General features: G+C 37.4%; 1 protein-coding gene across 1 annotated transcript in view; it reads right to left on the bottom strand.

Annotated features, from left to right (window-relative positions):
* The window catches only part of SULF1 (sulfatase 1), a 98,235-nt gene that overhangs the window by 34,661 nt on the left and 50,846 nt on the right, over positions 1 to 12,728 (bottom strand). The window contains exons 6-9 of the mRNA XM_036742137.1: positions 12,180 to 12,355; positions 10,389 to 10,517; positions 10,064 to 10,120; positions 9,115 to 9,244 (exon numbers count right to left, since the gene is read on the bottom strand). Coding sequence (XP_036598032.1) covers positions 9,115 to 9,244; positions 10,064 to 10,120; positions 10,389 to 10,517; positions 12,180 to 12,355 — 492 coding nt within the window. The remainder of the gene's footprint in view (positions 1 to 9,114; positions 9,245 to 10,063; positions 10,121 to 10,388; positions 10,518 to 12,179; positions 12,356 to 12,728) is intronic.

Below are 12,728 nucleotides of genomic sequence, written 5' to 3'. Positions count from 1 at the left end.
TGTCTCATGGGACTCAAACCAATTTCCTTTCATATCGTGATACATGAAATGTTACCTTAATATCCTCAATAGTAATGCTAGGCCTGGGAAAGTACTGAGGCACTGAAGCAGATGGGGATCTATTTGAGTTTTACACAAACACATACACAAATTATAGTTAGTTTAGAAAGAGAATTGGCTTTGGAGCCAGAGGACCTGTGTTCAAATTCCAGTTTGTCACTTGCATACCTGAGTGACCTTGGGAAGGTCATTTAATATCTCTGAGCCTCACTTTCCTCATCTATAAAACAAAAGAATTGGACCAGATTGCCTCTAAATCCTATGTGTGTACGAGAAGAATTTTTTTAAAATATATTCAAAATTCCTAGTTAGGCTTAAAAAAGAAATGGACAACAGCAGATCAATAAAGAGATTTTTGTTTAAAAGTAAAAAAAAATTAAGTAGCTATATAATGCCAGTAGGAGGTCCTTATATTTTTAAGTGTTATAAGAGGAAAATATGATTAAGAGACAAAAATAAAACTCTAGACTATCTTTGAAATAGCCATGTATTATAGCAGAGAGAACACTGGATTTTGTGGCCAAAGACTTGGGCTCAAGACCTGGCATGGCTACTTATTAACTGCGGGAGCATGGGCAAGCCCTACCCCACTTTGGGCTTCAGTTTCTTCATATGTGAAATGGAGGAAATGGACTTGGTCTTTAGGGTTCCTTCAAGCTCTAAATATTATGGTTTTAAGGTTAGGACAAAGATTCCCTTGAGTGCCTAGACACAGAATTTTTGACCAAGAAGGAATGTTAAAGTCATTTTGTATGACCATCAGGATGATTTAATATTGATAAGCCTAATGATCTTGATTTAACAAACCAGAAGAATTTATTGAACAACTGCTAGGTAATATAGAGAATCTAGGAACATAAGGCCTGCATGATTTATGTCCCCAAGGACAAGACAATACATAGAAAATTATAAGATTATAGACTGTGGATCGGGAGGGACCTTAAAGAATATTTAGTCCAACCTACTTATTTTGCAGATGGGGAAACTGGGACCCACAGAAACTAAATGAATTGCCCACAAGTCATAACATTAGTAAGGTAGGATTTGATATCAAGGTGGTGCAGCAGACATAGTGCTTGGCCTTGAGTCAGGAGGACCTGAGTTCAAATCAGACCTTAGATACTTACTAGCCTTTGTGACCCTGGTCAAGTCACTTAACCCTGTTTGCTTCAATTTCCTCATCTGTAAAATGAGCTGGAGAAGGAAATGGCAAACCACTCCAGTGTCTTTGCCAAGAAAACCCCCAAATGGGGTCACAAAGAGCTGGACACAGCTAATTCACAAAATAACAACTACCTTTGAGTCTAGTGTTCTTCCCACTATATAAGAAAGAATACAGTAAGAAAAACTACAAGGAATTGAGTGAGAGCTGAAGGAAGACCTATGCCTTGAAAAGAGGAGGCATTCATTAGGATATGAAATGGCTTTCTGGGAAGGGGTAGGAAAAGGACTACAGGGGAAAATGTAGATGATGTTATAACAAAATATATTAATAAACATTTATTTTTAAAAATGAAAGCTGGGAAGACAGAGGAGAGGACATCAGGTAGGGCAACCTATGTGAACACAGGGATGGAAAAGGGAGTGAACACTTTTGCCAGTAAGGAGACTGAGGGTGTGGATGTGGTAAGGCTGAGTTTCTTCTGTGAAGTCAGAGCAGCCAGAGCACACAGAAATGTCTATGTGTCACATTGTAGTTTTAACTAGAGCTCGGTGAAGGTCTGGAATCAGACTGTAGACTTCTGGCCAACCATTTCCTGGTTTTAGCCAGCTTTTACGGGTATATGTGTTTTTATTCACTCTCTGCAGCTGGTCATAAAACTGACCTTTACTAACGTACAATCATTGTTGCATGAGAACATAGATAGTGGAGCCAAACCAGACATCACCTACCAAGCTACATTCTAACTTCCTTTACGTTATTATATGCAGCTGGATTGATTGTTGAACTCCTCCTAGCATTCTAAACAGATAAATCATTGATATCCTATTGATAACAGTCACTTGAAACAAACTCAAATAAAAAGCATCTTGGTGGCTCAGAAAAAAAAAGGAGACATGGCATCTATTACATAAATGTTAAACAAAGACCAGTGGATACAGTGCAACAACTAACATATAGTAGGCACTTAATAAGTGCTTACTGACTTCTAGATATTACAAAAATGGATATCCCATATCCAGAAACATCCCCTCTTTAGTAACTTTCATGTAAGGAGTCAGTAAGTCCAGGACACAACATGGGTATTAGGTTCCATGCTGGATACCACATTTTAGGACAAAGGGGTCTTGAGTTCAAGCCAAATAAGGACCATTCAAATGAAACGAAGATGCCTAGCTTGGGGTCTAAGGATCTTTTTTTTTTTTACTTTTTTTTTTTTAAATCATATCTCAAGGATTGGGGAAAAGATTTTTATACAATTTTTAAATGCTTAATGCTTCTTACAGGGTAGAAAATTCTCCAAAACACCATGAAATATCTTAGAGAGGTTACAAAGAATCTTTTTATTTTTAAACCACAAATACCACAAACAACAAAAGACATCTCCAAATGAGAGGGTGTGTGTGTGTGTGTGTGTGTATGTGTGTGTGTGTGTGTACCTGGGCAAAAGAATAAGAGTTGTCTTCAATTATACGTGAAGGTTTATTATGTGGGATAGGTATTCAATTTTGGATCGTATGATCATAGATTCATAAAGCTGTAAGAGATTTCAGATGCTATCTAATTCAAACTCCTCATTTTACAGATGAGGAGACGTGGGGCCAGGGAGGTTAAGAGAGCTGCTCATGCTCATGGTCACATCAGTAGAAAGAGATAGAGAGTATATGTGCTGAGCTTCTCTGAATACAAACCTAGTGGTCTTTCCCCTATGACATGATCTATTTGTTCCCAGAGGGTAGAATTAGGAGCAAAGAAGTAAAAGCTAAAGAGAGAGAGATTTACATGTGATTTCAGAAAAGAAATCCTAACAGTTGGAGCACTGTACATTCCCATGTACATGCTCTATATACATTCCATGTTCAAATGGACAAAGGGCTGACTTGGGAGGTTGTTGATTTCCCCTCACTGGAAATCTTCAGTCAAAAGTTGGATAAACACTTGTCAGATATATTGTAGAAAAGACCCTTCAAAGTTCCCCTTTGGGATGAAACAAATGGCCTCTCAAATTCCTTCCAGAACTTTTGAACCCAAGAACTTCAATGCTGGAAGGGACCTCAGTGTCAGTCCAGTCCAAGTGACACTTCAAAAAGGATCCTTTCTACAACATACCTGACAAGTGGTTATCCAGCCTTTGCTTGAAGACAACCTAATCCTGAGATTCTGCAATTCTGGAAAAATGGAAAATGTAGTCATAATCACTCTAGTTGTTGCGTAGGAAATCCCAAAGCCAGTTCCATAGAACCTGAAATCCAGAGGAAAATCCAGGAAAATTGTATCCTCAAATCCCCCCAAAAAAGAAAATAGGGCTTATCTCACCTTTGTAGAGGTGGGGTAGGATAGTGGAGAAAGTACTGGCTTTTCCAATCCTGCTGGATAACTTATTTAGCCTTTATGAGCCACAATTCCCTTATCCATAAGATGATGAAATTTTGAATAGATGGCCTTGATCGTTCCTTCCAACTCTAAGTCTATGCTACCATAGGCATGAATCTAGTTTTAACCCTCATTTTGTTGATAACTAGCTCTGTGACCTCGAGCAAATTAACTCTCCTCCTCATCTACCAGGTAAAGATGAAATAATATTAAAGATCCTTCTGAGCTTTGACATTCTGTTACATCAGAAGGGAATTTTGTTACAAAATGGACTTTTCTATGTATATGTAAGTGCTAAAAAAGTTCATTGTTCTGTTATGACTGATTGATGGGAATTCAAACCCAGAAGCCTCCAAGGTAGATTCAGGATTAGAGGGGTGATGCAAACACATATGTACATATTGTCTGAACTACTTTTCTTGTCCCATTGCTTCTATGCTGTTGAAGCAGTCTGGGATCGATGCCAAGTACCTCAGGATTCTAGCACATTTTAATTCCCTATTGGTTTTTTCAAGAATAGAATTGACAGGTAGGGTGGTGTAGATAACATGATATGGCTTCCTGTCTACTAAACAGCCCCCAGGTGGTCAGGCATGAGGGGACCTATATTAATGAGTCATGGGATTATCCCTTATGGGATTAGCAGGGGAGAGAATGGGGCTGATGCTGTCAATTTCTCCTCCATACAAGGGCAAGTACCAACACGGAGAACAGGGGTGGCTGAATTGCTGCCAATAACATGTCCCTTGCATGAAGGCAGTATGTTAGGAAGAGTGGGGGGCGGGACAAGACATAAACCAGCTGTAAACACAGAAGCCAGGAGAATAAATCCTTGAAAGTCCCTAGCCAAAACCTTCTCCTTGAAACACAATAATACACAGCTATCCCAGGTTTCTTCTTTTTGAGAGTGATTTAATACCAGAAATAAAAATTTCCCAGGAAAGATGTTCTTTCAAAATTCAGCTAGCTACCAGGATGGAGTACTATTATCAGAAACCACAAAAGAAAATTTCTTACAAAATTGGATGGTGGGATAGGGTTTGTGTCTTAGGGTTTAAATGACACCTCATACTAAGGCTTGAGTGGTGCTGGGAAATTTATTGAAGTTCTAGATTGTTTCTGACCCCACAAGACTGGTTGAGCAATGACTTGGTAGAAGCAGTGGTTAGATCTACAACATTCAACTCCCTGCAGAGATTTCTGCAGCTCTGATGTAGCATTAGGAATTACTGGCTCAAGGCAATTTGGGTATATTCTTCAGGTCTTCAATTCAGTGGAGATGGCAGTACCTTGCTAAAGCATAATCCTGACCCATTTCAGAAGTCCTGCAAGGATAACCTACATGAAGTCCCATCTGCCTTTGCTTTGCTGCACAGAGTTGGGACTTTACAGAGGAAACATCAATAATGCTTTACCACTTTCACTGAAATTGAATTTGCACTAATCTATGATGAAATAAAACAAGCAGAGGGAAATTTTTATCAAGAGATAAATTAAAGCAGTTTATAGGATAAAAACAAGAGTAGAAAGAAATTATAAAAGAGCAGAATGAATTTTACAACATAGTTAACATTCAGCTGGCTAGTGGGAAGGTGATGGCAGAGCACCACTGTTTGGTTTAAAAGCACAGCTGGGCTTTAGGGTACGTATTAAAATTTCAGCACCAGGCATATGGAGACATTTACAGAATCACATGCTGGAATATAGGTACTGTACCTTATTTTCAAATGACGATAATGCTTACCACTTAGTATACTAAAATAGTAACAAGGACATGAATTTGCATGAGATGTATTTAACAGCACATTACAAACTCCCGAATAACAGTAAATTACTATTCTTGCAGAAGTTGGCTCATAAAACAGAAATTCTAATGTCTGATACTGAGAAGAGCATTCTATGGTTGAGTGTTAAGTGATTTTTTAAAGAGCAACCTTACTAGAGAATTACAGAAGCCAAATAAAATAGGGTCTTATTATGCACAACAGGATAATAATAGGAGCGGTACCTTTTTCCCTCCCAAAGGCCCTGGATAAGGGAATATAGGTTCTAGTCTTGGTTCTGTCACCACGTAGCTATGTGTTGTTGGGCAGATAGGTTTGTCTTTCTGAATCTTTTCTTTTCTTTGTGAAATTAAGGGTGGGATGGGATATCTAAGATTCCTCTCAACTTAAAAATTCTATAAAACTACTAATTATCAAGAGGAGTATTTGAAGGTCTCAAACTCAAAGCACTGACTAGGTCAAAGCCTTCATCTAAATTACCTGGAAATTAAGACCTATGGTCTAACAGAACTCTATGTGGTCTGAGCTTCCCTCCCCTTTCCCCGAGGGGATCTATTTCAGCTGCAGAACACAAATCACTTCAAAGGGAGCCAGACTTGTGTGAAAGAGTCATGTAGTCAGAGAGAAAAGGATGAGAATGCAGTGATTATTTATGCATATTCAGTAAGAGAAATGACTCATAACAAGTATGCAATGAATGCAGCCATTTTAATGGGGATCAAGCAGAATACATATTGACACCCAGCTCCCTTGTACTCTTAGTCACTGTTGCTGTTTGCATGGTTATTGGCGGGTGTGTCACGGGGCAGAGTAGCTGAAAAGACACAGGTGATCTGGAGTTCTTTTAACCTCCATAATAATGCAATGCAACTCTTGTAAGAAATATTTCTGACACTTGCAGGTACTATTCTTTAAGTGAGTTAGCTTTTCAGCCTTGGAATCTGGATCAGGCTAGGCAAAAATAGAGATTAATTCTGATTACAGCTTAGCTTTTTAGCAAGTCAAATCTTAGGATCATTTCTCACCTTGCTGAGAGCATAATGTAGGATGGAAGCTCCTTGATGGTAGGGATGGCATCACTTTTGTAACTGTAAACCCAGCACTTAGTAAAGTGCCAGGAACATAGAGGATGCTTGCAAATACTTGTTGACTGAAGTAATACTCGATTGGAGTAGCTCCATGACAATCCATCATTAGCTCATTAGTACTTGCTATTACTTTAGCAGTACTCTGGTGATATGAGTACTCTCGATTCAATGATAAAATCTAATTCAACAACATTATTCTTTTCCTAAGGGTAGCATGGCAAAGGAATAGAATGCTGGGCTTGGAGTCAGTAAGACCTGTGTTCAAATCTTGCCTCTTCCACTTACTAAATGTGATTCTGTGAAATTAAACTCTTACCACTCCAAGAAACTCTCTAAGACTGAAAGTTGCAGAGCAGTTGTTGCTCTGCTTTGGTAAGAAAAGGTTTCTTCACCATCATTTCCCGACACCAATGACATCACAGATTCAAACCATACACATATATAATCCTTTTCATATATTTTTCTGGAAATTTGGGCACTGATGATCACTATCATTCCTTTCTCCTGCCTACAAGTGACAGCCATTTTTGTCAACCTTGTCTCACAGAAAAATGTGATATTGCTTTTGTAATATGATATGTATGATTATATGATTGTTCATAATGTGCCTATGGAATTTTTAAAATAAAAAATCACATGTAAGGTTTGCTGAAGATAAACATATGTAAGCACACATGTTGGAATAGGAATTCTTAATCTGGGTCAGGGGTGTTCACATGCTTGTTTAAAAAATAATCTTGATAACCAGATTTCAATATAATTAGTTTTCTTTGTAATCCTATGTCTTTTATTTAATCAACTTAAAACCATTATTCTGTAGTTATTTAGATAGACCTAAAATAATTCCAGAAATAATATTTGCTCATGACTAAATGGAGCCAATAGAAATGAAAATAATATCTAAATTAATTCAAAATACCAAGGGATTACTTTATAGAACTTTATAGAAAAAAGTGATAATGAAATTCATCTGGAGAAGCAAAAATGGGGAAGAAAAAGAATCTAGCAGCACCAGATCTCAAATAATACTATAAAGAAGGAATTTCCAAAAGAATTTGGTACTGGTTAAAAAGATCAATCAGTGGAAGAGATTAGGTACACAACATACAGAAACAAATGAACTTAGTAACATAGTGCTCAATAAACCCAAAAACCCTAGGCACAGGGATAAGGATTCACTATTTTATAAACACTGCTCAGAAAACTGGACAGTAGTATAGCAGAAATTAGGATAAGATTAACATCTCAAATCTTATAATAAGACAAACTCTAAATAGATAAGTGACCTGGATATAAAAGTTACATCATAAACAAATCAGAGGGACAACAAAGAAATTACCTTTTAGATCTATCTACAGGAGAAGACTAAACAAAGGATAGAGAAGATTATAGAAGGTAAAACGGACAGTATTGATTACAAAAATTTTAAAAGTTTTGCATAAGCAAATCTGATATAGCCAAGATTAGATGGGAAACAATTGTCTGGGAAAAATCTTTGCAGCACAATTCTCTGAGGAAGGTCTCATTTTCAAGATATATAAGGGACTGATTCAAATCAGTAAGAGCCATACACCAATTGATGGTCAAAGGGTATGAACAGGTAGTTCTCAAGGGAAGCTAGCTATTATTAAAAATGCAATAAATCACTAATTAGGGATATGAAAATTAAAACAACTGTGATGTCCTACCTCATATCCATCAGACTGGAAAGGCTGACAAAAAAGGAATCTAATAAATGTTGCAGGGGTTGCAGGAAAAGAGATGCACTGGGGCTATGAATTGATCCAGTAATTCTGGAAAAGCAATTTGGGATTATGCCTCAAAAGTTATGAAATTGTGCATTGAAGCAGTGATATCACTCTTAGGTCTATGCCACTAAAGAGATTAAAAAAAACAAAAAAAGGTCTTGTATGTACAAAAATATTTATAGCAATTCTTTTCGTGGTGGCAAAGAACTAGAAACTAATGGTCTACCTGTAAAATGGGGAATAGAACAAAATATGGTATATGACTGTAATGGAATACTATTGTGCTATAAGAAATGAAGAAAGACATTTTCAGAGAAATCTTGGAAGACATTCATAAAGAAATGGAGTGAAGTGAAAAGAACCAAGATACCAATCTATACTATAACATTGATATCGTAAAAAACAAATAATTCTGAAAGACTTAAGAACTCTGATCCATACAATGATCAACCAAGATTCCAGAGGACTGATGAAGAATGTTGCCCACCTCCTGACAGAGAGATGATGGACTAATATGCAGAATGAAAAACACATTTTTGGATTGTGGCCAATATGGGAATTTATTTTGCTTGACTATGCAATTTGTTACAAGGGTTTTAAATTTCTTTGTTTCTTTTTTCCCCCCAGTGAATAGAGTAGGCGGGGTGAGGAAGGGAGGTGAGAGGAAGAAAAAAATAGATGATTGATAATAGAAAAATTTTTAAATGTATTTAAAAAAGAATTAAAAACATCATTCTGAGAAGGGTTATATAGGCTTTACCAGATTGCCAAAGGGAAATACAACATGCAAAAAGGGCTAATTTTAAGCTTATTTTGGGGGGAATGGGGGAAGAGGTGAGGTCTCCATTTTCCTTAGCATGAAGAACTACTGAATACAAGTTTTATTCCTTTGCACTCACCTGTCCGGGCTGTTCACAGGCTGTTTGGTACCGTGCTTGTTGGCAAAGTTCTTTGACCCTTTCGTATTTGGGTAAGTGATTTGACTGTTGGGTATTCTTGCTAGGTTCTTCCTTCTTGCGCAGGAATTTGCTTTGATACAAAGAGACAAGCATTAGAGAAGCAGTCTTCCCTGCCTCCCATGATCCCTGCCCACCCTATGACCTCACTTCTTAGCAAGAGGAAGGAACTTAAGAGAAAACTCTCTGAAAGAGAGAACACTGCCAAATCCAGCATTTGGTGAGCTGCTTGGTAAACTATCACTCAAGAGTCACCAAGAAACTTTCTGCTCCTAGAGTCACCCTTTTCAAACAGTAGCAGTTTTTAAAAGCTTTATCCAAAGTGCTTAGTTTTATAGGCCATAAAGCTAATGCAGCTAATAATCATTTGAATGCCTTTAGCTGTGAAAATTGATGTTAAGATAAAGGGCAAAGCATGGAATCAAATGGGTGGAAATCAATGGCTTTATAAACAAATCTCCATTGCATTTTGGAATTTATTTTAGTTCTCAAAAGTGTAATTCAAAGAAACAGAACCTGGGAGACTGGAGATGGGGCTTGGAGTGCAATCGAAGAGGTAAACATAGATTTGATTATGCTCTAAAAGTGACTTGAGGATCATGATCAGAAAGACCGATTCATTTTTTTAACAAAGTGCTATAGGTAAAAAAAAGTCCAAATCAAAACATAGGTTAAAGCTCCATATTATGAGAATTCATTGTTGAAAATTCAGATGCAAAAAGGCTGTAATGAGGGATCTAACTCACTTTGCTGGTCAGCAGAGAAGGATTAGAAATGGTTCAACCTTGTGACTAGGAGTTACAAAATCTGCAGGCTTGCTGAGTGAAAATGAAAAAAAAAAGCACCCAAGAGGTAGAATGTTTTCCATCAGCACCCCAAAGCCAATAATTACCCTCTTTCCACTAGGAATGTATCACGCCAAATTTTGGTCTTTTTGTTTGTTCGAAACCTGAAAGCAAAACAATAATATTTACTGCTGGCATCTGGAAGCCTTTTTATATGGAGTTGTGTTAACAGTTTATTTAAAGAAGCACCTCTCACTTCATATGGACCATAACTGTAACCTTATAAATGTACTATTCACATACAGCTTAGAAATTCCAAGTTTGTGGTGATCCTGATGGAAAGAGTTTGTTTTGCTAGACTTTTTCTCTTTGCCATGGTGGGTTGGCTCAAGTACACACTAAGACTGGCTATAGGGAAGGATAATGACCCACCTGTTACCTGGTTTTTCTAGGTCCAGTAGTTTGAGGACTGACTTGCCATCTACATCAGGAGGCGTATCGAGCCCAGCAATATCCAGGATGGTGGGAGCCAGGTCAATGTTCAGCACAATCTGAGATACTCTGCAAGGGAACAACCAGATGAGAAAGCCATTCACCTCCCATCAAGAGGGCATACAATGTAGGGTACTTTTCTAGGAGTAAGTTTAAGGTTTATACAGTGCTTTATATCGAAGGCATCAAACTCCCAGTTGACTGAGACCAGAGCCTGACTGAAATGAATTTGGGAAATATTTTACCAAATAAATAAAATGTACAAGATAATAATGGTAATTTTTTAACTAAATAAATAATGGTAATTTGTTTTCACTATGCAGACTGCAGAGATTAGTTTATATTTGAGTTTGACACCACTGCTTTACACGTATTCTTTCATTTGATCCTTAGAACAACCATGTGAAGTCATGAAGGATTGACTTTTATCTATCCAGAGGCTCTTTTTTGACCCCATTGTGACCAATGAAATGCATTTATGAAGCATTTGGCTAGTGTGAGGATTGAACTCTGTAGCTGTGGAACAGAGCAAAGTTAACTGACCCATAAAGGGATCAAAACTGGAGATCATGGCCTCATTAACACCATTGTCTAATGGAGCTAGCGGCCTAGACAAGGTCAGGCATATGGCCTTTGCAAAATGTATACTGACTTCCCAAAATTCTTCAAGTCAAAGGCTTCCTGCAGACCTAGCATTTTCAAAATGGAGCTGCCAGATTCTGTCAAAAGGTAACAAAGGTAACTAAAAGCTTTCAAAGTTGAATATCATCCTCTCCTACCCTACTTCTCAAAGAGAGATTCTAAGATTCACTTTTAAGAAAGACCAGGGTGCTTACAATTGTTTTAGGACATAGCTCCAAATTCTCAAAACACAAATCATTTAAATCCACATCCCCTAAGGGATGCAGCATGAGATAATAGAATGGGCATCAGACTTGGTGTAGTGAGATTTTTCTCTGCTTTTGTTCACTTGTCCCCAGCTGTGCTTACTGTTCACTTTGGACAAGCCACCAAACTTCCCTGGGCTTTAGTTTCTTCAGCTCTTAAATGAAGGAGTTTGACTAGATGGCTTCTGAGGCATGTTGGGTCTCTTCTTCATCAATCTAAAACTGATGATTTCATGATTGGCAAAATTAGGGGGCTGTATTGGATTACCCTTGGTGTTCTTCTCAGGAGACAGAGACACTGGCTGACCCAGGGTTACATAGTTGATGGAAGGGATAGAATTTAAGCACATACTGGAAGCTTAATAAATATTTACTAACTGACAACTTAAGGCTATGTCTTCTCTTTTGTTCTTAATGCTTATTTCCATTAGACTGCCCTATGTTGTTGAAATAATTCACACACACACATTTTTTCTAGACTTCAAGAAATTGGAAAGAAGCTATTGTGAAATCAAGCATATGAGAGGTCACTATTTAAACACAGTCATGAATCCTTCTTCTAAAGAATCCTTTCCCTTCCACATTCCTTATTTAACTATCAGACCAAGAGGTGTGAGTCCTTGTTATGCAAAGATTGACTACTAATAACAGTCCCTTTTCTCTGTCTTTAAGTTCTTTTGAATGTGACAGGAAAAGAAAATTTTATCATTATCTTTGAAGTTATTCAGTCTGAAGATACTAATGTTTCTTGATCAAAGGAAACTAAAACTGAGATTTTTATTAACCAAAGTCACTGAATTGCTTTCCACATGATAACTTTTGTCATAAACAGAAGAGTACCTACATTGATCCTGGTTCTACACTCGGTCCACGAATAAAGAAAGGAACACGGATGTCAAAGTCATATGGCATGGATTTCCCCTTGACCAATCCAAATTGCCCAATATGGTACCCATGGTCTGCAGTGTAAATAATGTAGGTATTATCCAGTTCTCCAGTTTCCACAAGCATATTATATAGCTGAAACATATCACAGGAAATAGTAGAAATGAAATGGAATGATATAACATGACATCCAGAAGATTTTGCCACAATTGTCCCCTCTTAACCCCTCTTTTTTAAAATCTCCTTCAATTTGAGTTTAATGATCATTTGACAATACAAGCATTTTACTATACAAAGAAGAGCAGAAAAGGGATTATATATGGAACCATAAACTTCTGTCATATGTACATAAACATTTTTCTAAAACTTATCATGTTGTGATGCAAAGACTTTCTAAAAGGTTGAGTAGGGGGATGGGAGAGAACTATGATTTCATTGATAGAGGAACCTCCCAAAGAGAAACACCCTATCTTGATGCATAAAGGCAACTGTTCTATGACTTATGGTC

Source organism: Trichosurus vulpecula, chromosome 1, assembly GCF_011100635.1.
Source record: "Trichosurus vulpecula isolate mTriVul1 chromosome 1, mTriVul1.pri, whole genome shotgun sequence".
Lineage (NCBI taxonomy): Eukaryota > Metazoa > Chordata > Mammalia > Diprotodontia > Phalangeridae > Trichosurus > Trichosurus vulpecula.
Note: the sequence above shows the minus strand (reverse complement) of the source record. Positions and strands in the feature narration are given on the sequence as shown.